Source organism: Falco punctatus (assembly GCF_963210335.1).
Source record: "Falco punctatus genome assembly, chromosome: Z".
NCBI lineage: Eukaryota > Metazoa > Chordata > Aves > Falconiformes > Falconidae > Falco > Falco punctatus.
The window spans coordinates 27,110,843-27,137,245 of record NC_137586.1 but is presented as its reverse complement, the minus strand read 5'-3'; the positions used below and the strand labels follow the sequence as shown (position 1 = coordinate 27,137,245).

The 26,403-nt window shown below is 39.0% G+C and overlaps 2 protein-coding genes across 4 annotated transcripts in view; one reads left to right on the top strand and one right to left on the bottom strand.

The window, feature by feature from the left end:
• The window catches only part of ANKDD1B (ankyrin repeat and death domain containing 1B), a 52,498-nt gene extending 45,259 nt beyond the window's left edge, over nt 1-7,239 (top strand). The window contains exon 15 of the mRNA XM_080373293.1: nt 2,643-7,239. Within this exon, the coding sequence (XP_080229419.1) occupies nt 2,643-2,653 (11 nt within the window). The 3' untranslated portion in view covers nt 2,654-7,239. The remainder of the gene's footprint in view (nt 1-2,642) is intronic.
• Nucleotides 1-17,908, bottom strand: part of POC5 (POC5 centriolar protein) — a 31,352-nt gene extending 13,444 nt beyond the window's left edge. The window contains exons 1-4 of one of the 3 annotated variants that reach the window (XM_080373286.1): nt 14,865-15,118; nt 11,798-11,893; nt 7,249-7,396; nt 152-336 (exon numbers count right to left, since the gene is read on the bottom strand). In XM_080373286.1, the coding sequence (XP_080229412.1) occupies nt 152-336; nt 7,249-7,396; nt 11,798-11,893; nt 14,865-14,969 (534 nt within the window). In that variant the 5' untranslated portion in view covers nt 14,970-15,118. Of the gene's footprint in view, nt 1-151; nt 337-7,248; nt 7,397-11,797; nt 11,894-14,864 lie in introns of all 3 variants that reach the window. The other 2 variants (XM_080373285.1, XM_080373287.1) reach the window with 2 other exon arrangements.
• Between the last annotated feature and the right edge of the window lie 8,495 nt (nt 17,909-26,403).

Here is a 26,403-nt window from a genome sequence, read left to right as displayed (position 1 = left end):
TGTAGTGCTTATACACAATAGACGACAACAATCAAAAACAAAACCACCACTTCCCAGTGCAATCACACTGCAACTTTTGCTGCACTCTCACTTACTCTACAACACACTGATGTCTGTTATGATATTTAAGGATTCCACACAAAATAAATACCTTAAGACTTCCACTCCAGTGATCGAGTATGTTTTCTATTTCAGTTACTTTTTCATCAGGTAAATTCAATTCAGTCACTATGATTTCGTTGATTTCTCTTGGACCACATGTGGACTCTTGTGGAGAAGCCTCTTCTGAAATAACTGTGCTAAGTCGGTCCATATTGGCCTCAGAAAGCTCTTTCACTGATATTAAGACCAAAAATGAAACAGGCAATAAGGTTTGATACTGTGGACAGGGTAACTGGTCTGTATTCTGGATGGAAGTTAAAACCTGGATAGAAGCCAGGTATTAAAGTAACAAAGAAACAAACTCCCCCATCAAAATCTTAAAATATTTCTGCCATCAGAAACCTCCCTTCCCAAAGTAAAACAAACAACCCAATTCAATTATATGTTTCAAAGATACACGTATATTTAAACCAACAGTCTTATCATAAACAGTCAAATCAAAACTACCTGACCCCTTAAAGAACAGAACCTTTTAATTTAATGTTGTTTTAAGTAGGATGATTACAGCAAGTACCAAAAAAACCCCTAACATTGCCAGAAACAAAAAGCATCTCTCTTATGTCGATTAACATCTCCAGTCAAAAATGTAAAAACTTTTGCCATTTTCCTTAATGAGACTGTAAACTCCTAAGGCCAGGGGCCTGTTTGCAAGATACAAAGTAAAAAACAGAACAAAATGTTGACAGCAGTGATACCAGAAGTTTAATGTATAACCTTAGTATAAGTATAACCTTATTATAATTACTAGATTGTAATCGAGAAGTCCCTGTGTTAGTATAATTATTAGATTGTAATTGAGAAGATCTAGTATTGTACGGATGAGATTTATGATCCAACTTGAAAAGAAAAATATAGGATGAAAGAAAAGAACTGATTGAATCTCATGGAAACTTAGTAGGTTTTGCCAAGAAACATCATAAAAGGACCAACATAACCGGGTCATGGAGTGTTTAGGAGCCAACAGTGTCTCAGTCGTCACAAGAAAACTATGCATGTGCAAAAGAAGGAGGGACTAATGTAAATGAATTCCAGGAAATAATCAAATATGTCTGGATTTTGGGGAAATGTAATGCATATGTATGATTATACAGAATAAAAGGGACATATATTTTAGGACAAGGTGAGCACGTTAGGAGGAGATATCTCCCATGTTCCTGGTGCTGTAATAAAGAATGCTGCTTTCTGAACTTCAAAACAAGTCTCAGAAAGTTCATTCGACTGATCTTTCAATAGCAATGTAACCAGTAAAACCAGGATATTAAAATAGACTGACAACTGTCATAGTCTGACATCATAGTCACAAGTTCATCACTCCCTTCCCCTTAATCCTATGTACAGATTATCTTAACTCTGCTTGCAGTTTTCTCGTTTATCATAGGATGTACCTTCACTGAATCCACCGAGTGTATTTGTTACATGTCTCTATGATCATCTTATGTCATTTATCTTGGCCTTTCAGATAGGCCATAATTTTCCAGTTGTATACATATTAATTTCATTCTTATTCCTACTGCTCTCCTGTCACCTCTGTCCCTTCCACTGTACTACATGATGCATTCAGCTACAGTGCACTCAGGTACCAAGGACGTGGAACCATTTGGATATGATAAAGTATAAAAATGTACTTCATTAAATAATTCTGAAATACATTTATTCTGACAAATACCTAGACTGTATTCTTGTTTATAGTAGAGCTAAAGAAATAAGTCATTTTTCCATATGTTTGTTATCCCAATACTATCATTTGGGATTTTTTCTGAGTTCTTCTAGTACCTGACTTTTTCTGCTTTTATTAAGTAAATATGCTCTGACAGAATGTTCTCACACATGATCTGCTATCAGTGGTCAAAGCTGAGGGTAGAAATTTGTTAAAATGTATAGTTTTTAAAAAGTCTTCTCAGAAGTTTTAATGAATCAATACTGAGGGCTGGTAGCCTGAAGAGAAGGAATTTTCCCACTGTTTGGATACGAGTCATCTTTAGACATCTTTGTACAAATCATTTACTGCTCCAGTCTTAGTCATTTTCCAATTTAATCAACTGAACAAGAACAGGAAATTAGGTTTTAGGTTTCAAAGCATTTGGACATTGAATCAAACAGTACAGCATGCTTTATTTCAATTATTTTTCTTACTTGACTGGAAGCTTTTAGTGAAGGTATTATATATCATTAAATTAACTGCAATGAATACAGGTTACCAGCAATTAAGACTTCTACCATCACAGTGGAAACATTCAATTCAGTTTCAAAAACCTGAGGAGGAAGTAAAAATGCCAAACAAGAGAATACTTCACAAACAGAACTTCATTTCAAAAGGCATAACGTGGCACTGGAAACTTGGTCAGTCTCAATACTAACATCACATGGAGAAGGTGAAAAAACACTGCAAGCTTGAGAAGCTCTGCAGAAGATTAAACTTTTGTTTCACAAATGTATAGAACACTACCCTAATAATTTATGGTTTTGTTATTTTAACATAGCAACAGCATGAGAGCCAGACAAGGAAAGGACAAATGTCAAAGAACCTGATACTTAGTATGAACATGAAGCAACGCCAAAAGAATGGAGCTAAACAAAAAAATTAACAGCCTTCAGCAACAACCTATTGATCTATCCTATCTAATCAGCATCAGAGGTAGAGGACTGAACCTGAACTTGACTACTTTCTCACTGTTCAACTGAAGTCTTACTATTAGTATCACGGAAAAAAACCCAAATATGCAATCACCCTTGCTCAGTACTAGAGGTTATATAGAAGAGTTGGACAGATTTTCATTGAAATAACCTTCTTTTTACAAATAGATTGTTTTAAGCTCTGTCTCAAGGAAATATATGACTTCTCTTTCCTAGACTGACAGGACATAGAGACATTTTGAACAGCAAACCTATGTTTTGACACAGCAGCAAAGCACCAGAATTTTATAGCGTGTAATTAATAAATCATGATGGGGCCATATAAACATTCTTGCCTCAGCCTCCGAGATGATTAAAAGCACCTTCTTTACTGTTTTTAACGAATGTTTTCATTTTGAAAATACAAGACAAGTTGTACTTTGCAAAGTGGTGCCCTTTGCAAGGATAATAAACACCTGAGCATATGTAACTGAGGGCAATGCGTGGCTTCTTGTAATGAGCAATACACAAAACTGTGATGCCAAATTTTGTCACCATCAAGTATAAACGCATTTCTTTCCCGTGTTCCATGCTAATTACCTACAGCTTGCAAATGACTATTCTTATCTGGTAATACCAAGCATAGTAAAAGATAATTTTGTTCAAATATTTCAAAAGAAACAATCAAGGGAATGGAAATTTGTCCTTTCACTTCTATTGCATACTTTTAGACAGTAAAAAGGAAAAAAGACGTCATAGGCTACACTATTGGCCCCAGAGAGGGGAGGGGTATGGGGAAGAAAAGTACAACCCCTCTCACTAAGAGAGAGACAGCAGACAGTGCTGGCTAAGATCTTCTCTTCAGACAAATATGGTTGAAAATAGAGTATACAGACAACAACCAAAAAAAAAAAAGTGCACAAGTCTAGTGTTTTGATTCTGATCTGCTTTTGTATAAGCACAGTAACACACATCACAAATACTCCTTTAAAAAACAATGTTCCACTCAAACTGGGAGACAAAATTCTACGCAGAGAGCACACTGGGGACAACACCTGAACTAGAATTTGCTCTGTAATATAATTCCACATAGCTGGATTTAAAATTTTCCACTTTTAAGTGGAAGTTCTCTTTTAAGAACTTCTCAGGCTGAGAATTGTTCCCAGCAGCTGACCTGAACCGCTTGCAATTCAAGAGATTTGCAAGTGTATTTGAATCCTTGCAATCTGATAGTGCAATTGATCAACTGCCTGCTACAATGGAGGAAGATTCAGAGGAGATGAGCACTATGCTCATGAAGTTCAGGGAAGAATACAGGGAGTGACCAGAGCTGTCGTAAAGAAAGCTGCACTTACCTGAACACAGGGAGGGGCAGAGACCGGCCTTTGTTTTTCATTAAAAGGCTGCACCAGCTGAGTAGATCAACTGGTTGTGTAAGTGGCCTTAGTGAATCAAGAAGTGTGAATGCATCCTGTGCTAGCCAGACAAGCATGCGGAAAGTGTTGGCTCAACCCAACACAGTAAAAAACCTGAGCAACCAGCAAAATGAACTTTCAACTGAGGTGCGGGCTTGAGCTGGCTTTAACCCACATAGTCCTTCCTGGCAACCGGGGACACCCTAAGTCATGATGGTTAGCGTATAGACCAGTAACAGGAACCACGTTGTACTGTGATCTTACTGTCGATTACAATTACTCTATCATGCTCTGACTGTTCACTCAGGTCCTGCTCAGATTTTGGCTAACGCACAGCTCATGCTAAGGCTTGGTGTATCCTGGGAGCAGTGCTATTAGGTCAAGGCAAGAGCAGTGTGTAGGTGGGACATGATGGACAGAAGGGCTAAAGGTCACTACGCAGCCATTATCACCTGCAGCTTGCTGTCTCCTGCCACCCTAATCCTTGCACAGGGACTGTCTGACAGTTCCTTCAGAACAGAAATAGCACAGATCAAACTTCCAAGCTGGAAGGTATAAATAAGTCAGCTTACACAAAAAGCTTTTGAAATGTATCCAGCAGCAGCCAGACTGCCAAGGCTTCTGTGCTTTCCGCTGTGATACGGGGGAGTCCTGCACTGTGATGGGGAAGAAAGGATGAGCACTCCCTCTGTCAGCTAGGCAATTCTGCTCACAGGGGCATGAGCTATCAGTTGTGCCAGTTATGATTGGAGAACTTGTGAGTTAAAAACTTCATGAATTAAGGGATGAATTAGTGAACTTGAATGTTAGACTGGTCTGTACAAATGGGATTGAGCCCGTGTTCGATGTGTTTGTTTTCCTTCCTACTGAGCTCAGAAAATAAAGTTTAATTCATGGAGTATGCTGACCTGTTAATTTGAGAGATCCAAACAGACCATGACAGGTGCTTGTATTGCAATGTCAATATATTGCTGTATCACTCTGCTAAACCAAAATCCCATTTAACAGCAAATATTCAGACAAGTAAACTGGTACCAGAAGACGAAACCCTTCTCATGAGCGTATCTAAAGGAACCTAGTCAGACAGTATTGGACTCCTGACAGTAACCACACAATGCTCTTTGGTTGTGGGAATCACAGACAGCTTAAACATTACCTTTAGCTGAATCTACCAGACCGCAATTTTTGGTACCTCAACCTGATATAACAGGTAAGGATTTTTTATTCTTCCAATCAAAAAATTTTGTATCATAATTTTTTAAAGCCCAAGCAATTGTTCTCACTGTAGGAGTTGCAGGAATACTTATAACTGTTGCAGAAGTTTTCCTACTCAGTTTGACTGTTTGAGAATAATTCCATAGTTCAAAATACCAGCAGCTTCTATTGATCTGATTCTTACGCAGCTTGGTACAATTCCCACACAGAACATAACTACACTAGATCAAGTTAATAAAGTTCAATATGTAATACCAAAATGCAAAGGCCGCCATTCAAACTTTTCTGTTGGGAAAAGTTTTTCTAACATCATTCACACTCTAACTCCAGATCTACTTCCATTACAGAATATTTTCTCTCTCCAAACTTCCATTCTCATGATTTCGGTGAACTCAGAATCATACCTTCTAAATTTCTTATGGTAGTCTGATATTCAGAATAACCACCACCCTAATTCTGCATGAAGAGAAGTTATAGATATGATGTCCTTAAGGACTAAGATTCTCCATTAGTTTATAAAAATGATAAAACATTTCTCCTTATGGCATACTGGAAGTAGAGGATTAGTTTGGGTGTCTGAACATACCAAAACTCCGCTGCACAGACTCATTGCGGAAGGATATAGAGCATAACCAATACTGCCTCCCTCACTTTAATCACATTCCTTATTTTAAGAACCTGTTAATTTATTATATGGTATTAACATGCGTTAACTAAAAGATAATTGACAGCTTACAAAGATTTCTTTATATTCAGTGAAAACAACAACACAATTTAAGAGGATAGATTTATTTTTACTCATGGTTCTTTTTCTAATACGAAATTAACAACTTCCAATGACTGCATTGCCCTTTGCAATTCAACTGGTAAATTCCTGCTAGCAGACTGTTACTTAGTTCTGATCAGCATGGCCAAGAGCTCTTGCATACACTAGCCACGAACAACATTTATTTCAAGGTGACAATTAGCACCAGATTTACACAAGCACTTCAAGGCTGCTTAGTCTTTAGCAGTAAAATTATCTACACATTTTATACCCCATGGTCCTCTAAATAGTAGAGATAAAGCCATCCTCAAGGATCACAAAAAACAGGAGTGTAGAAAAAACTGTAGGTAAGTATTTTTATCATGAAATAGCATGATAAAGAATAGAAGTTAATTTAAAACTTAGTTCTTCCTGATTAAGCTAAACTCCCTGGTAAAGAAATAATGCAGGTATGGATGGTTTACTAATTCTTCTGAAGCAAAAATTAACAGCTTCCTCAATCTAAATGCTAGTGACAAAAGCAAACAACATATAACCATAAACATCAGTGTTATTAATGAATCACAAGACACAGTCTTAAGTACCAAAGAATAAAATAGAACTAGAATAGTGTGATTGAACTAAAAAGAGCAAGAATGACATTCATGTAGTGACATGATTACTCATTACACAAAGCCCTTTTAAGGTAACTCTTATCTCCAAATAATCATATTAAAAATACCCATTTATCTACCATGGCAGCACAGGTATGAGCAAACCCAGTTGTGACTTGCCAGATTTTGATGATGTGTACTGTAAGCAAGGGTACCCCTTTTTGCACCATTACACCAACCTCTTTAAACATCTGCACCACAAAACAGGGAACTGTCAGCACATCAATACTATCATCTGAAAGCAATGTCAGTGAGAATCCTTCAGTGAATAGGCCTTCCTATTGCTGTGCAAAATGCAATTGTACTATATATGTGCCACCTGTACTTTTCAAACAGAAGTTGTTAAAAAACTTAAGTCAAAAAAGCTGTATCATTGCTCTTGTAATTGACAGAACAAATCAACAAAGAGCTTTGCACATGGTACCTGGAGTCTTACAGTGAATGGCATCATCTGTTACACCTGAAAATCTTCCACCTGCTCTCAGTTCTGATGCAGATTCTGACCACTTTGAGACACACTGTTCAAACTTTGGAGTCACTACAGCATAACGAAGCAGGTCTCCATATTCATCCTGTCACAAAGCGATGACAAATAAACATAAAAATATAATCACATTTCCAAAAATTTTATATATATATGTATAGGAAGGAGTGGAAACAGTTTTCAATAATTTGAGACATTTCTAAGAGGATTTCCCATAGAGTTGCAAGTGAGCTGTTTTCCTACCATGATTATAATAATTTGTCTCTCTCTTGTTTCATGTTCACATTCATTTTGACTACAACTAATATAATGCAATAGTTACACAGAAAGACTTTGATAGATGCCAGATTGGATACTAGAAGGCACCTGAAAAACATGAACTGCAAAAAAATAATAAATTCTAGATCATGTAAGCTATTAATCACCTGATACTATTTCTAAGCGTTACTGCAAAGAAAAATATTTTTATAGCCATGACAATGATGCTACTGAACTCAGTCACGTTTCATATTCCATAACACTGCGATTTCTTTGGTGGGAGTTCTAAAGCCAACCACCAAAAGACATTTGATTATCCAGTAATTTCTTTTGATTAGATAGAATTATTCTTACCTTATATTATGCATTTTAAAAATTATATAGGTATAGGGAATACATATATAACTAATATAAAAGCTTTCCTGTTAAAAAATTATAAATCAATTTAACTGGTATGTTGCATTATACTATGTACTAAAGTAAGCCAACTAACGAGTTTTTTTAAATCTCTCAAAGAGATTTTCAGGATGGAAGTATTTAGAGTTCAGTGTGTAACTATAGACAATTTGTATTATGGCTACATCATACAGTCCAGTAATTAACTAAAAATATTCCAGTAGCAGTTAAATGGTGAAACTGTACAAAGTCACTAATTAAACATTTGGGAAAAAAATGCCAGTTGGAAAGTACTAAGCCAGGCCACTAGCAGTCATTTTTAATTCACTTAATACTATTGTATTAATTCTGTTTAGTATCCTAAGGAGTCAAGCCTCAGAAATCACTTGTGAATTGGAAAATATTTTTCTTCTTCAAGCTGGGGAAAGTTAGAGTGGAAACAATCAGTTAAAGGTACCAATTACATGTTATGTGTTTTTGAATCTACCAGCTGAAAAGGATAGTATTTTAAAGTTTCCAGTGAAACTGTTACATTTATATGGGTTTCAACTCATTTGAAAATTTAACAAGCTAGGTTTTGTACATTTTAGCTGAATTCTAGTTTCCTTTCAAATTTCCATCTCCCATATTCTAACCCATCGTGTTAAAATGAAAAGGCTAAATAATTGTCTGTGAAACTATGTAATTACAAATACATACTGTATCTTTTTGATAGGTAAAAGGAAGTATCACATGCCATGTTAAAGGTATAGTCAGCTGAGAATCAACAAGTTATTAATTTTTCCATATCCCTATCTTTCTGAATTTAGATTTTATCAGATGTCAAAGAAGAAAACAGTTGTCTTCAGGTGAGTTATTGATCCAGGAACTGCATGGAACTGTATAAAATTCCCTGCAGCAAAACTTCAGCAGAGTAGAAAAGGCAATATATTTACCTTATCTAAATTAAATGATTGGGTTGAAGACATTTTTTCACTTCTCTGTCTTCCTCAAAGTGATCATGTGGCCAAATAGCAACTTAAAACTAATTCTTCCCCCCAAACAATTTAGTTTTCAGTCAGAGCTGATCCAGCTTCTTCCATGATTACCTTACCCAATTCAAGGGACTTGGTAGGTAAGATGTCAGGTGCAAGTAGGTGGTTCATTTTGAGTCACCCAATTTCATCACTAGCACACAGTCTGTCTTACTATAGAGATCCTGAGCACTCAAAATATACATATCAAGTTATAGCAGTATATTTATCTTACCTTTCAAATTCTAACGCTAACACCCTAAGGATCCACTACATCCAAGAATACACGCCCTCATGCACCAACAGAAAGTGTCAATTGACAGCATCCAGTGAAAAATTACAATATTACAACACTGTTGGAATGAAGAAAACACAGTATCCCAATTGTAAGCAGAAATTCAGACCTATGAAAAATAATTCCTGGAGACTGCAATAAGAATATGTAACACAGAGCAATGGAAACATTGAATGATTAGGTGTATCATTGCAATCTTAAATATTCCACAACAAAGATGCTGCAATTGCAATACAATATTGACAAACACATTTAAAATAAAACCACAGTAAAATTAACAATATATCTTCAGTTTACTTACTATCTTTGTTCTGCTTTTAACAAAACTTTCAAGCCGTTATGTCAGCTACAAAAATTCTGTTAAAGCATAAAACTACAGGAATATAGTTCTAAGGCCTGAAAGTCAAAGGAGTTTTGATCATAGAATCATAGAAAGGTGGCTGGATGACCAAGCCCAGAGAGTCACAGTAAATGGAGTTATATCCAGCTGGTGGCCAGTCACAAGTGGTGTTCCCCAGGGCTCAGGACTGGAGCCAGCTCTGTTCAGTATCTTTATCAACGATCTGGATGAAGGCATTGACAGCACCCTCAGCAACTGTGCAGACCACACCAAGCTGGGCAGGAGCGCTGATCTGCGGGAGGGCAGGAGGCTCTGCAGAGGGGTCTGGACATGCCGGACCGATGGGCCGAGGCCAGCTGGATGAGGTTCAAGAAGGCTCCGTGGCGGGTCCTGCAGCTGGGTCACACCAGCCCCACACAGCGCTACAGGCTGGGGCAGAGCGGCTGGAAAGGGCCTGGTGGGAAAGGGCCTGGGGGTGCTGGTCGGCAGCCGGCTGGGCATGAGCCAGCAGGGTGCCCAGGTGGCCGAAAAGACCAAAGGACCTGATGGAATCACCATCCCTGGAAGTGCTCAAAAACATGTAGATGAGGTGCTTAGAGGCATGGTTTAGTGGTGGATTTGGCAGTCCTGGGTTAATGATTGGCCTTGATGATCTCAAATGTCTTTTCCAACGTAAATGATTCTATGATTCTGATTCTACTCCTGATGACAGGAAGTGGAAAGAGAGGTGCTGAACTCTTCTCCCTGGGATCCAGTTACAGGATGCACTGTAAAGGTTCAAAGCTGTGCCAGGGGAGGTTTAGACTGGACATGAGGAAACATTTCTTTACTGAGAGGGCAGTCAAACACTGCAATAGGCTTCCCGGAGATGTGGTTGATGCCCCAACCCTGTCAGTGTTTAAGAGCTATTTGGATCACATCCTTAATAATATGCTTCGACTTCTGGTCAGCTCTGACTTGTTCAGGGAGTTGGACTAGATGATTGTTGTAGGTCACTTCCACCTGGCTATTCCATTATAGACATGTTCTCAGTTGGAAAACAGTCATTAATTTAGTTTATCATTCTCTAAAAGGTGGCCTTAGAACCTCCTTGATAATCAACCAGATCATAAAAGGAAACTCTGGTTTTTCAAAATATGTCACACAATGCCTTCATCCCATTTTCCAACTATAAAAGGCACTGGAAACACAGATTGATTACTATTGCTGAACAAAGATTAAGAAAACTTATCTATGAGATATGATCACAAATAGAGAAGTGTATGAACTGCAGAAATGAATTATTCATGAACAGGTAGTTTAAAAGGGCAAAATCAATCCAAATGAATCAAAACCCCCTTAATTTAACAGTGCTTCTGCTGTGTATGACCATTCCACCAGGTGACAAAAGTGGAGATACATTTCTACAGGGCAATCAGTAAAAGCTATTTTTCTCAAAACTAGCCTGTTTTGGATAGAATTCTATCAAAGGAAAAAAATCCACTCACTGCTCAAATAGAAATAATCAATTAGTAAAGGATGAAAATCTGCTGCTTTCAGAAGCACAGGACAAAGACTTTGTCCAGTACCTTTGCATCCTTTCAAAAGAATGCTGAGCACAGAAAAGGAAAAAACGCCACCATAGTTCCAGCATATCTTGGTATATTTGATGCTGGGAGGAAAAAAAAAAACAAAAAAAAAGAAGCAAAAAGCAGCATTTCCCTTCCAAGGTGAACTTGGCCACAATTGTACTCTATGGGAAATAAATCCATTAAAAAAAATTCAGTTCTTACATCATGTAAGAAGCACAACACATAGTTACAACTAATCGTGCAGAAATAATGATTTTCCATCCTACTGTGTCAAATTTATGCTACTTGATAAGACTTACATAAAAAATAACACCAGAAAATAAAGAGGTAAGAAAACTGTATGATTTTACTTGTAGCTATCATTGATCAGCCTCTTAAGTTTACAGAGGAATTTTCACATAAATTAAAATTTCTTGTGAAATGCACAAAAGGGAATTCAAGTGAATATATTTTAATCTCGGGGGTTTTTTGTCTAATTTGTTTCTTTTCACTAGCATTTTTATTTTCCTGTACACATAAAACAAAAAAGATGCAAGTTTTGTTAATTTCCCCATAATCATCCTTTGCTAAATAAAATACCATGACAGTGAACTGAATGAGGTTGCCTCTTTCCTACCTGAAGATCTGAAGAAACAGAACTGCCCCCAACAGAGTCTTTTGGCAAAACTGGACTTGTGCTTTTCTCCTCATCTGATGACATTCTGCACAAAGTCTATAAAACAGTAGAAGCTGAACTTCATTTTTCAGTTCCAGTATGTTTACTGTATCTTCACCAACATTCTCCCCAGAAACAGAGATCCTGCTGTAGAAATTGCATCAATGCATTCTCTGGGATAAACTGATCATATAGTTTCATTATATAACGCCAGGTAGGAAACTGATCCAAACCATACTGAAAACATTGGAAACTCTTCCATTTACTTTAAAAGAAAACTATGGAAGATCAAAAAGCAACAATATAAATGTTTTCTCTTATATTTTACATTGACTGAATAAGTTTAATACCAAATGCTTCATGATACACAATACAAAATTTTACATCAATTGTAACTAAAACACACTGCTAGAGGGAAAAAAAAAAGGAACAGATGATAAGAATAACAGAGGCCTTAATTTATAGATAAAATCCTGTGTCAATCCCTCCTCCTTATTTACTTATTAGTCTTGTTTTGGAGCTTGTTTCACTACAAAATTTCTATAGAGTGACTAAGCTGTGCTGTGATTTTCCCCCCCCTGAACTACCTCAGCCACTGCCCACGCTGAGATAATCATGAAGCATCATCACCTTTTTTAAAAAATGTCAAAATCCCACAATAACCTACACAGGAATTCTCTACACAGGAATACAGATGGAAATTATCTTTTTGTTCTTTGAGTTACTCCAGATGCTGATTCTTCCTGCACCACAAAAGCTCGCTCTGCCACAGATATCTACACCTTGCAGAATGGGTAGTTCATTTCTGTGCTTAAGATGGACGTTTTTTAAATGGTATAAAGACAATTTTAAATGCTGAGATTTCCTACAGCCCAAGGTTCAAAAGATATGATTACCATCTCGCTGCCTCCTGCTGAGCCCTAATATACCAACCATGTTTATTAAGCATTAAATATGAAGTCTTCGGGAGGTTTACTAAATGTTTTTATTGCTGTATTCTGGTGTGTAGATGAAAGAAGAAATATGAGCTTCCTCAAGTCTTCTGTTTCCATTGTCCCCGGCTCTGAGAATTTTCTTTTCCTTCCCCCACAAATTATTCCCTACCTGTTTTTTCGGTTTTGGCTGCTCTGCCTAATAAAGTAATTTTATACTAGCACTCACCCTTCCTTTAGTTGACAAATTATTTTAATAGCCAAAAAATACTTCTTTAGTAACCTTTAAAAGTCAGCTTCTACTCATACAGTTTCTGAAACTGTGGGTCTTGACTACTCTTAAATTTCCTGGAGGTATTCAGACATGTGTGTGGGCATTAGGGAGGATCACAAAGGATCAACTATCCCGCACTTACATGTGTATGTGCCGCCAAAAATTAGAAATACTGTTCTCTTCCTCCTCAGCCCACTTAAAAAGAACTAATCTACCATCAATTCTTCTGCAAAACAGGAGGGCAAATGGAGTTTTGCATGAACATCGATGAGTTCAACAAAGTGAAGGAGAAAGGTTTCTTCCAAAATGTTTGTTCAATAACTTAAGACCATTATCCTGACTTCTATTTTCAGTTTCCTGAGATCATGCCCTTGACACTCTAGTGTGTCTAGTTCTCTGCTTAGCACTGAAACTACGCTCAAGTCTGTGGTCTTCCAAAACTCAAAAGGTTCCTTCACCACAAGTGATGCTACCTCTCCACTCCAGGTCACCCTTCCTCCAGGTTACTCTTCCTTTCCAATCTATAACTGCAGCTTACCTGTTTGACATAATCTTCTAAGAGTCACTTACTGTCACCTCGAGCTCAGTGTGTTTGCCCCCTCTTCCCATCCCTTTTCTTCACACTCATGGACTAGCCCTCCTCTGTGTTTATCTATTCGTCCTCCACCTGACTGCCTTTACAGACTGGAATGCTGCCTTAAATTTCACTAACAGCTTACTACTGAGCGTTCAAGCTTTCCCCATGTTTCTACGTTTTGCCTGTCTATACTTCCAATTTTTGTGTCCAGAGTCTAACCTTGCATTTTTATTGCAACATTACAGTGAAAATCCCAGTAAATCTAGAATTCCAGAAATCTGCTTATATATGAAACAACAGACTGGATTACTGCACTAAATCGAGATAAATACACTTCTTTTAAGCTGATGTTTATAGACATCATTGCCATGTCATGCTAAGAATAACCTGTCAGTTTTGATCTTGGTGAAAAAGCATTAAGTTCAAGAAAATACCGGGTACGTTTCTAAAAGAGAAATCAATGGATATTAAGTAAGACACCATCACTGGGGCAAGAAGTTGACTTGCTAAGCTGCAAATCATTATACCATGAGAGTGACAGGAGCAACTTCACACTTACCATGTTATTCTAATCCTACCCAAGCATCTGCCAAAACATATGTCTCACTTCATCACAGAAAGATTCCTGTTGACAGCAGTAGTCCCTTCCAAACCATAAGCATATAACTACAATGCTAAGGCAGCCACTTTTAGAAACAGGATCCTAAATCACAAATATGAAGATCTTCGGTTCGACTCACCATGGCTGCTCTCACCCTTAATTTTGAACTGCTTGGGCTGGGCTCAGAATTTTGCGCTTTTCAGTCTGTTTTTGACTAAAAGTAATGCTTTCCACTTAATAATCAGATCAGAGGACTCAACGGCTAGGAAACAGAACTACTCCATCCCCCAGCACACCCGGGGCACGCCTTCCCCTTAACCGCACCCCCTCGCATGGCTCAACTCCCTGTTTTTAAGCTTCTCACCACGCGGGGGGACAGGCAGAAAAGAGCACAATGCCGTACGGGAGCGCGGGGTGGCGGTTTTGTTTTTTTCCAAGGCTGGGCCCTTGAGGCAACCGGCCCGGCCACCCGGAGGCCAGGCGTACTCACTGCTCACAGACCGCTCCGGGGCGCCGGGAGCGGCTCGGCAGCGGGGGCCGCGGTTAAGCCGCCGGGCAGCCGCGCCGAGGTTACAGAGAAGGTGCTGTGGAAGCCGCGGACCCCCGGGGCGCAGCACCCCTGGCCGCCCCCCGCCCCCTCTCACCTGCCGGCACCAGCCGCCCCCGGCCGCGGAGCAGGACGGTTTCAAACCACCAGAGCGGAAGCAGAAGCGGCTCCCTGATAGGCTCACGATGCGCTTACAAGGCATCCTCTGATTGGGCGGTTCGGAGGCAAAATAGCCAATTAACTTGCTCAGCCGCAGCGGTGCAGGCGTGCCGGGCCGTCCCACCGCCGCCCGCGTTTGGCCGGCGGCTGCTTCGCCTCCCGCCGGCCTCCGCTTGCCGCGCGCTGATTGGCGGTAGCGCGCCCGGGGCTGCCGCGCGGGCTGTGGGCGGCCGTTGGCGGGGCGCGCGGTGCTGCGCGGTGCTGCGGCGCCGTTGTGGCTGTGGGGTGGGGGGGTGGCTCCCGTGGGCCTGCCAAGGCCGTGCGGACGCCGAGCTCTGGGCCCCGTCCCTTGCCGAGCTGCAGAGCGGTGGCTAATGGCCCTGTTAATGCGGGGGGGCCGTGAGGGGCCGTGCCAGCCTGAGCGTTTGGCCTGGGCAAGGTCGGGGGCTGGTGTTGACCGTGTTGCAGAAGAGCTGCTGAAGGGGGTCCATGTGGAGAACGAAAACGAGAAAAAGGGGATTCTCTGGTGGAACCACTTCATTCTTAAACGTTTCCACCTGTGCTAATTATGAAACTAGAAAACCTCCCCGAGTGGGTGCTTTAAATAATTTTTCCTGTGATGTTACAAAAGGAGGTCTGGGCTCGTGGTTTCCAGTGTTTTATCTCCAATCCAGCCTTTCTGTCTTTTATAGCTAGACACGCTAAATGAATTAAGGTGTTAAATTCAATCTGCCCTGTGGTAGAGTTGTGTGTAGCATACCCCATCTGCGGCAAAGCTGCTGGGTCAGCAGTTGGAGCAGTAATTGTTTGGTGTGATCCCAGGGAGAATTGCTTTTACTGCTGTTATCTCAGGGCTATAATAACAGAAATTCAACACCAAGATCTAAAGATTTTCTCTCAGGCACAGAGGAGTAGCGAGTCCTTCTGTTTGCTAGCCTTTATTTATCCTGATGCCATCTTAATTGTTCTTTTTGTAATGTAAGCTGTGACATAGAAAATGTTTTCAAAATAATTTACAGCGCGGAACTCTGGCTACAGCTGTACCATCTGGTATACTAGAGACACAGACGTCCTGGTCAAGCTCCTTAATATGCAAATTACCATATATTGCACCATCATTTTGTCTGGTAACATAAGAAAAATAGCATAGATGTAAAATATCCAGGCATCCACAAAATTATAATTTGATCTTTATAAACATTTACAGGAATTTATGTATCTTGTTTTAGAATTGTTTGCAACTGTGAAACACAAGTAAGGAAACCACAAAATACCACTTCTCTTAGAGGCGCTAAGTTCTGCTGAAGTAAGCCTTTTTCCATAGTAGAAGGCACACTTCAACATTTGGGGTTTTTTTCCAAAAACTCTTGGCTGTTGCAGCATCCACTTAATTGTCAATTTTCTCTAAAGTGAAGCTTTGCTAATGTGGAGTGGTTTTGCTTCTGCTGCTTTCCACTCAGGTCTGAGCCATGCAGAACATGATCAATCCCAAGACTTCATTTTCTCTTTTTAGAGTACTTCTCAAACTGTGTGAGATACGTTAATTTGTGTAAATGCAAAAATGTCTACTTTCTAGGTCATAGGTCATCTCTAAAACAAAGACCAGCACAATCTCTGGATCAATGAATAGTTTTAAATTATCCCAGGGATGTTTTTGTAATATTAGTAAGCTGGTAGAAAGATAATCTTTGTGCCTTTTTTTTTAACAGATTTTTTTCAGGTATTTCAAAATAAATCTTTTATTATGGCATTTATCAGGTATAGTTTTTACATTTTCGTAACTTCCCTATTTTTATATATGTGACATTGTTCACTGTTGTATTTATGTGTTTATGTATTTTTATGCAAAATTGATTGCCCAAATCTTACCTCAAGCTCAGCTCTAATCACAACCAGATGGCTGCTGTCCGTATGAACATAAGGCATTTCCTTACCTCGGCCATATGCTTTGATATAGTAAACCAAATTCTTCATTCCTACTTTTTTGAAACCTTATCTTTAATCCAAGTAATAACTTCAATCTATAGCAAGTGACCAACAACTATCAGAAGTAACAAAAAACATTGCCCCTTACCCGCCTCAATTCTCTATTCTAGCAATCTGCACATAACCATCTGCTAACTTGAGGCATTCTGTTTTTCTTTTATAAAGACTTAAAAACAAAATTTCAGTTTAACATTAGCTAAAGAGAGGTGCTGACTTTGTTAATATTAAATGCTTTAGCAATTGCCACTTACCAACATTAGACTTCCTCTTAGGCATAGGAGTTCAAGGAATAAAGTAAATTTCCCATGTTTTTCTATAAATTTGTAACCCTAACTACACCTAGAATCTTTCCCAGGTTATAATAAAACAAAAGAAACATCTTCTAAAATTAAATTTAAATCCTTTGTTACCTACTAATACCGCTATTGGTTCAGCAGTGTAGTCTGTTGAAGACACTGCAATGAGCCAAACCCTTCTGCTCTTGATAACCAAACAATAACCTGGCCCCAGCCTTAACCCTTGTCTAAGTCTTAACTGGTACATTCATATTTAGTCCAAACCCAAACATAATACATTTTCCTTGGCCTGTGTTAGCTTCCATCTTAGCCAAGTACATATTCAATACTGAGCAATAAACAGGCATTTGGTCTTTCCTTTTATAAAACTTGGCCCAAAGAACATCCTTGCCTTTAGTCTTGGCCATTTAGCAATGTCTGCCAATTTAGCAATGTCTGCACCAAAACCTAACTACAAACAATTGGCTATATTGTCATAAGCTACATTTATTGTCTGAGACCTAGGATGCAACCTTTCATTAGCAGAGTGACAAGTGTGTGATTTGCTGGTGATACAAAACTGGGAGCAGTGGCTGACACCCAAAACTGGGAGCCAGCAGGCTGCACTGCTGTTCAGCAAGACCTGGACAGACTAGAGAGTTGGGTGGAGAGGAACCTAATGAAGTTCAACAAAGGCACATGTAGCGTGCTGCGCCTAAGGAGGAACAACCCCACGCACCAGTACAGGCTGGGGTCTGACTGGGAGTGCTGCAGAGAAGGGCCTGGGAGTGCTGCAGAGAAGGGCCTGGGAGTGCTGGTGAACAGCAAGGTGCCCATGAGCCAGCAGTGTGCCCTGGTGGCCAAGAAGGCCAGTGGTATAATCTTGGGGTGCATTAGGAGGAGCGTGGCCAGCAGGTCGAGGGAGGTGATCCTCCCTTTCTGCTCTGCGCTGGTGAGGCCCCATCTGGAGTGCTGTGTCCAGTTCTGGGCTCCCCAGTTCGATGGAGACAGGGAACCACTGGAGAGGGTCCAGCAGAGGGCTACAAAGACAGTTAGGGGACTGAAGCATCTCCCTGATGAGGAAAGGCTGAGAGAGCTGGGCCTCTTTAGCCTGGAGCAGAGAAGACTGAGAGGGGACCTTATCAACGTCTACAAATATCTGCAGGGTGCACGTCAAGAGGATGGGGCCAGGCTCTTTTCAGTGGTGCTCAGTGACAGGACAAGGGGCAATGGGCACAGACTGCAATGCAGGAAATTCCAAATATGCAGAAAAAATTATTTACTTTGGGGGCGACTGAGTACTGGAACAGGCTGCCCAGAGGGGTTGTGAAGTCTCCTTCCCTGAAGACATTTAAAACCTGCCTGGATGTGACTGTGAAACCTGCTCTAGGTGAACTGCATTTTGTAAGGTTTGCACGAATAGGAAAAGTGTTGGCATCAGAGCTTGTCTTGGCCCTATTCCTTTTTTTTGAATGCTAAACTGAACCTGAAATCCAGCTGTAATCATATCTTAGTGACTAATGCCTACACCAAAGCAAGGCATGATCTATTTTCCCTGCCACAGCTGGCTTTTCTGCAAGGTCACAGCTGAGGGCGAGGATTTTGTAATAACCCAAAGTATTCCTGGACAAAAGACAGAAGGGATATTACTGTACCCTAATAAGAATTTGTAGGATTGGACCATCCTTAAACTCTAAACTAAGGGTTATGAGGAATAATACTGTTTGTCACTGGACTGAGTTGGCCTCCATATCGAAGGACAGCAGGTGCAGTGGCATTTATAGTCATGAAGTGTGGCAGAGTATGTGGTTGCAAGCCTTCCTCTACACATATCTCTAGTATTTAAGAGGTATAGTTAAGAGGGAGAAAAAAGCTCCTTCAAAGAGCAATTTTAGATCACCAAATACAAATGAGCTTTTTTTGCCCCTAGCTACTAAAAACAGCCTCCAAATTTAGGTATTTGTTTGGTTTTTGAAATAAGGTCACATGAATGTAGAACTACTGCAATGTTTTGAAATGCTTGCCAGAGTCTAACTTGTCAACACGGCTTATGTTTCCTGCACATTACTGAAACAGAGCACGAGTTCCTTGTCTCAGACCCAATAATGTAAAAGTATTCAAAATAAAGAGAAGACATATGCTTCTATCATGCTGTTCATGTTAATTTGTGTTGCACGCTACTGGTGTAAAAAATATGATGGCTCTTTCCACATAAAATAGTTTTTTAAATACGTGTCATTGGCACGTAAGACATAGCCTTTAAAAAGTCTTTGGGGAAATGCAGACTTTGAAGATCGAAGGAGATTGCACTGGGTACTCAGTCCAGTCTTCATGATGCAAACGTGTACTGCTACTTTGTAATTAGATGGATAAAAAGAAAGGAGATCAAATGGTATAAAGCTGATGACTAGTATAAAGAGATAAGTGTATATAGTTTGAGAAAGTGATGAAATGACAATAATTACCCTACTCCTACACGGTGGATTTTATGGAATATCTCATAAAACCTTCTGTTGAAACTTTCTGATTCTGAATCATATATAAAAAATACCAGACATCTTTAATGTTGGATTCTATAGTACAATAGAACATGCAGTTATTTTCACAGTGAGAAGGAGATTTTTCCATGCTGTTACGACCACATATCTTCATACACTGCTCTAGTCAAGTGAGCCAGGAAAAGTACAGTCATCTGTGCAGACTAGGAATTAATTTTGGACCTGTGCTTTTTTTGAAGGAAACAGGGAGAAGGGAGGCAGAAGGAAGGAGCTGAACTGATTTAATAGCTTTAGCACACCTAATGGCAAAAGGTCATCTCTGTTTTTTGAAACAGTGCTTGGAGGATTCAAAGTACAAAATGAACTTAGTCAAGTTTATATGAAATATCATGATTTTTTAGTGTTAGCTGTAGTTCTATAGCTTGTTGAAACACCTTTTCAATGTTTTCTGTTTTCCCCCCATATCTATCACAATTACTGTGATGGAAGAGTAACGTATTACAGATGCTTTGTAATAACATAAGTGGATACTGGAGTGATTACTGTTTGACACAACCATATTCTATTTGGCTGATCACTGGGTGAACACAAGATCTGTCTCCTTCCATGCAGTGTTAGATGCAGCTCTGGCCTGTAGGCAGAGCTGTGCCTTGTGCAATGTAGTCTCACAATCTCTCTTCTGCTTTATGGCTCCACATGCCTCAGACAGAAGCATTGAGCATCTGGAGGCGACGAGCAGGCAGAAGGCACCAAGCCACGTCTTTTGGGATTTTACATTCAAAGGACTGTCATGTTATGGCTACTGCCTTGTACAGTGGGGCCTCTGTAATTGTGTGGTCCAGGACCATTCCTTTCCCATCATGTGAACTGAAATATTAACTACAGCTGATTGGAAGATCACCCATTTTGAGACTCAGGTAATTTTTTTTTGTTCTAATTGGAATAAAGAAACAAATATTTTGAATACTTGAATACCAGCATTTCATACACAATATAAATCCCAATTTTAGACAAAAAATAATGGCTAAAGATAATGTATATGGGCCCTGTGACAGTGCAGTTTCACATATTTTCAAAGCTACCAGCATTCTTTTCTTATGATAATGATCATAGTAGTAGTGATGATGAATCATATCCTGTGAATATTGAAGATCTCAATGTTAAAGGGCTCTACCTTCTACCCAATATGCCACTCTCTATTGTGGAAATGCTGTTCTATGTCATCTGTTATATAATGGTTAGTTATATATCAAGTATGTATACTTTTCAGGGAAAAGATGTGAATTGGAATTAGTATTGAGAGATTGAAAATAATCTGGAGTCTAGTATTTGATATGTCTGAAAAGACATTCTCCCATTTTTTTTTCACAGACCTATCAGCTTATAGCTTGACAGACACAGGACAGTGTTGATGAGTCTATACATGCCGTAGGCCTGGTGAATGTGTTCATATATACTTAAAAGTTTCTCCTAGGACATCTGAATTTTTTCATCATCAGTCAGTCTTTTTCCCCATCAGTAACAGAACCTATCATGACTGAAGTTATGAATAGATTTTGCATGAATTGCAAGAAAGGTTTTTCTGCCATAATGATTTATTGGCACGTTATATAAAGATTTTCACTTACATGGAAAAAAGTGTTTCTCTTACACTTCAAGTGTATTGAGTAACAATACATTCACCTGTTTTTCAAGCTTCTAACTTTTTTCCAACATGATACCAGAGATGCAACTGGATCTGTAGGCCTTGATGAGTGTTAGGAGAATGCTTTCCTCAAGATTATTTGATCTTCCTTTGCCAAATTTTTTTCCTCAAGGTAGAGAAATACCAGCAACTTCACTGTGTTTAGTCTGTGGTGGGAGAAGTAGGAGACCAGCTGATTAAAAAGAAGGTGTTTCAATGATTGTTCTGTTCCGAATATTGAAAAAAAAAAATGGAATGGAAGATGCCTGAATATTCTTGCTTGCCCTCCGTATTCTAAATTCCATTCTGTGACTATATATGAATTCTGTAACGAGCTCTTCCTCTGTGGCAAATAATGGTAGCAGTACAGTGACTAGAATCTACTGTTTCAGTGAAATAATCCATGTAAAGTACTTAATAGCAATGCATTGTTTATACTTTCAATAATTGAAAGAATAATTCATGTTGCAAACTTCTGAAATGAAAAAAAAATAAGCAGTGTGATAAAATTTTACAGTGCCACGGATACTCTGCATAAACCAAAACCGCATTCTAAATGAGTCGTGGATACGTTCCTGCTATAACAAACACTCTTGAACTCGTCCAAAAAGGGTCTGTCAACAGTTTTGCCAAAAAGCTCCTGGAATATTTTTTTGGTAATGCTGCTTTTCTCCTTTTAAACATAGAGAACAGGAGGTTCTCCCATGAAATCAAAAGATCAACATCCCTAGATATCTTTCAGTGGCAGGGTGCACATGTACAGCATATTTGTGATGACATATTCTGCTGCAGGGGCAGTAGAACACCACTGTGCTACAGAGTACTGAATGACCATAAAGTGCACAGCATCAGCTTCTTTCAAGACTAGCATTAAGGCTGCCCATAAATCTGCTATTGAAAACTGTTATCTGAAGAATGAATACTGGTTTTCATTTTGTAATTGTTCCTCACAGCAGCATATAGGGTTTTAAAGAAAGGAAAAAACGTATTTCTTATAGGAGTCTATAGAAAGCAGTTGGCCGCAATTAAAGTTTTCTTTGAGGGGAAAAAAAAAAAGAGTTTTTCCAAGCTTAATGGTATTAATGATCTATTACTCAGGAAAACACAATCTTTTTAAATCACAGTTGTGATCTTTATCACTGTCTTTAAAAAATCTATGGACTGTGCTAGCTTTATGACTTTTAAGAGGTTCTTTGCACAAATGAATACTAGGCAGGTTATTTGAATGAGGATTCCATTATAAAGCACAGATCCGTCTGGTAAATGATGTGCGAGAAAAGCTTGACATGATTAATGTGAAGCAGGCTTTCATCCTTCCTTTAAGAGCTGCCCATTTACACGAGTGATTTTATAAGTCATAATGTTTCAGCATCTCTCCTGCACCTTATGACAGGATCAACACGTTGACTGTTACAGCTGTAAATGTGTCTGTTTGCATTGCAGTTTGAATGCTTCCAGCCCCTTGCCTGTAGCCATCACTGCCTCTCTCCCCTTTGTCAGACAAGTTCTGCGGTCCCGGTGCTTGCCTGCTCCGCATCATCGCAGGCTGAAGGACAATTTCTTTCCTCGGGGCTGATTTCCTCCCAAGACATGAATCAGCAAGGAAGGCAGCTGACGACATTGCCGGGATGGGCCACGCAGAGATGTGCCTCTGCAGTGACGCAGCCTTTCATCATACGAGTCAGCAAGTATTTTTACATCACCTCTACACCAGGTGGCAACATACCATGCTAGTCTGCTCCTGAGCTGCATTCAAAGAAACAAACGCCTAATGTGTAGCAGCCTGTAGAACTCAGCACAGAAAGGAAGAACCATCTTTAGGTGTTGAATGGTCTCTTGTTTGTATTGTGTCCACCGCTGTCCCCTTTGACTCCCCTACTCCTTTATTCACCTTAAAAGGCGCTTTTCTATTTTAAAGAGCTCTGAAAACTCTCTGATCAGCTTGAGATGTTCTGCAAGAGGTGTTGTGACATTCAGCTATAGGATGGCTCTTTGGGCATGTCCCAGGAATCAGTGTGTACTAGAATGAAAAGATACTAGGCTGAGGCTTGAGCCTGCATTGCTTAAGATGTGTAGAAACACAAAGCTGTCTAAAAGCCACCATCTCTTGTTCCTCTGTGCTCACCAGGATGAGAAAGCAGCAAATGTCACTTTAGTAAGTTTGGTCTCCCTGCCTTAGATAGCAACATACAATATGACCAAGTGTTTTGGATACCTTTCAGAGCTGTAGAATTTTCTAGAATTTGGAGCTTCGTGGAAACCTGCTATTTTGCTGTCACAAGATAAGGCTCAATATTGATACAAGCAATAGTTCATGATTACTGCTAGAATCATGTATGTAGTAGCAATATCCTGGCTCTGCTACGCCTTCTTTTTTTTTTTTTTTTAATCGTATTAAGTGTTTCTGGTATTTGTATTGTTATCTAATTATATTATATTACAATTGACAAAGACTGCTGGAATGAATGCCATTAACTGAAAGAAAGAAAGTAATTTAGTTAGATTGTCTAGATGGTGTAAGAGTGCATAGCGAAGGTACCTTTGTAAGTTTTAGAGAGGATTGTTGGCATTCATTTTAAGATGCAAAATACTATATATTGTAACAGTTTTTTCTTTCGAATTTTCTGGAACCTAATTAATTAAAAAGTTATCTCTGCTAATAAAGAAAGATTTTGAAGTCTTTGAAGGATTAGCGTTCCCAGTTCAGACAGACTGTAATCAAAACTGTGGTTGGTATTAAAATGCCTTTCAAGCAAATGTTCAGACAGGCTGCCTATCTGTGTATGTCTGTGACTTTCAGGCTGAAATATTTTTCCTGGTATTCACCCTGCTAACTTAAGGCCTTTTTATTGCAGACATCTTCTGGGCTATTCATTCTGGATTCCCCTTAGAGTTGCTTAAGGGACATCTGAGAGAGCCTCATCTGGAAAGTCTTTTAGTCTTTTATAGTCCTAGCAAAGAAACAAGTGCCTGCAGGTTTCAGCTGATCTCATACCTTTCTAAAAGGTCAGATGAATCATACCACAAAAGTGCTTATCTATTGTGACTATAAAGAGAGTCTGGACAACTGGTTCATATATCTACATTTTAGACATTTGCATTTGCTTACGTGATTTCTATCTTTTGAATTTAATTGCACTTCAAATGGAACTACAGACTTCCATAGGAGGTGATTATTAAACCCCAGAATTCGTCAGTTTGGCACCCAAATTCTTCAAGCCTGGTTAAATATTGATCTAAGTAATTCTAATCCATTTTTTGAGTAAGTAGACATAACTGCCACTACATTAGGTGAGAGGTGAATCTGGTAGGGCCTGTCCGACTCCATTCCAGAGCACTGTGTTAGCATAACAAAAACACAGTAAAAGCAATGTAAGGGAGGAGTCTTTATTAAAAGTTTAAATGGCTTATTCTGTGAGGTTGGTACAACAAATCTAAGAAGCAAAGCATAGTGTGGTTAAAGTTTGTGAAGTATTTAATATGCAACTAACAAGTAAATGGACAAATGAGACATTTGCAGAAGACAGTATTATGAAAGAGAATGGGAAGAAAAAGGGTATATGAAATATATTATATAGACAAAATCAAGTCCATGAATATGAACTAAAATTAAGGGAATAAAAGTGCTTATAGAAGTTTTTGCAGCCTTAAATAAAAGAAGGAGGAGAGGGAGGAAGATGAAGGCATGTGTGTGTTGGTAAGTACCAACCTTTTAGGCAGAATGTCAAAAGCTTTGACACTGGGGTGAAGCCAAACACAATCAGTGACAGAGTTGAATTTAAGCTTGTATGAGACTAATTAATAATGAATTAATTAATCAGCTACAGAGGCTACTGTTCTGGAAATTCTGCACGAATAATTGGATTTTAATTATTAATTTTTGGATCCATAAGCTACCACTTAGCAAAGTGTTCGGTTTTTTATTTCAAGGAGAGTAGCAGTGCAGGGTAAAATACACTGCCTAGCACTCACAGACCGTCTCCGATTATCTTTACAAGACTTCAAGACAATGATTGGAGGTTGGGGTGAAAAATTTATCTAAATGTGATTTTATCTAATATGTATTGTGATGTGCATAAAAGCTCTCCCAACTTTAGACATAATATGTGGGATTTTGAGCTGCCCATCTTCACTCAGGAGCAAGGTCTTCAGTTTACAACAGATTTTATGAGAAAATGAGTTTGGTGCTTACCAATTGTTATCCACTCCTCCTAAAAAAGCTACAGTTGTCCTGGAGAAAGTTCAAAGAAAGGTGAAAAGGATGTTTTAAAGCATGAAGTGGCAACAATAGGAAGAACAATTAGGCACACCAGAGTTCTTCAGCCTAGAGAAAAAAAACGTTCTATGGAAGTGAAATAGAGGGCTAAACCCCCCCAAGTGATACGAAAGTGGTTTGTTAGGGATTTCTTGTTTACTTTTCCAATAAAACAGCTGAGGAGCATCAGCTGAAGCTAACAAAAGCCTCATTCAAAGCAATCCAGAAGACTTGGTTCTTCATCTCGTTTTAGCACCTGCAATATCTTTTGCAAGAGGATGCACAGATTCACTCCACAAAGTTTACATGCCTTCAAGAGAAGAGTGGACAAGTTCATGGAAGGAAAATCCACGAATACCTATTGAATATGAAGACATCTCTTCATAGTCTCATGAATGATTCCTCATTCCTCATATGACTGAGGAAGTCCCAATGTTACGTATTTTTGGAGGTTAGGAGATCATTTGAGAGAGGACCTACAATGTGCCATATTGTTCTCTTTTTACTTCAGAGACAAGATACTAAGTTTGATGAAGCACTAGCCTTTGCTGTGACCTAGAATCATAGTTACGTTAGAAACAGTGCTGATTTTAAATAATAACGGATTTAATTAATTGTGTTAAAATAGTTTTACAATAGGAGTATGTAATTTATATTGAGATATTCTTCAGATGAATATATGAAATTTATGAGATTTCATTTAGAGTAAATGCTTCTTATTCTCTGTGTGAATTAGTTGTCCTTAATGTCATTTCTGTGAGCACACTTTAAAAAATGTT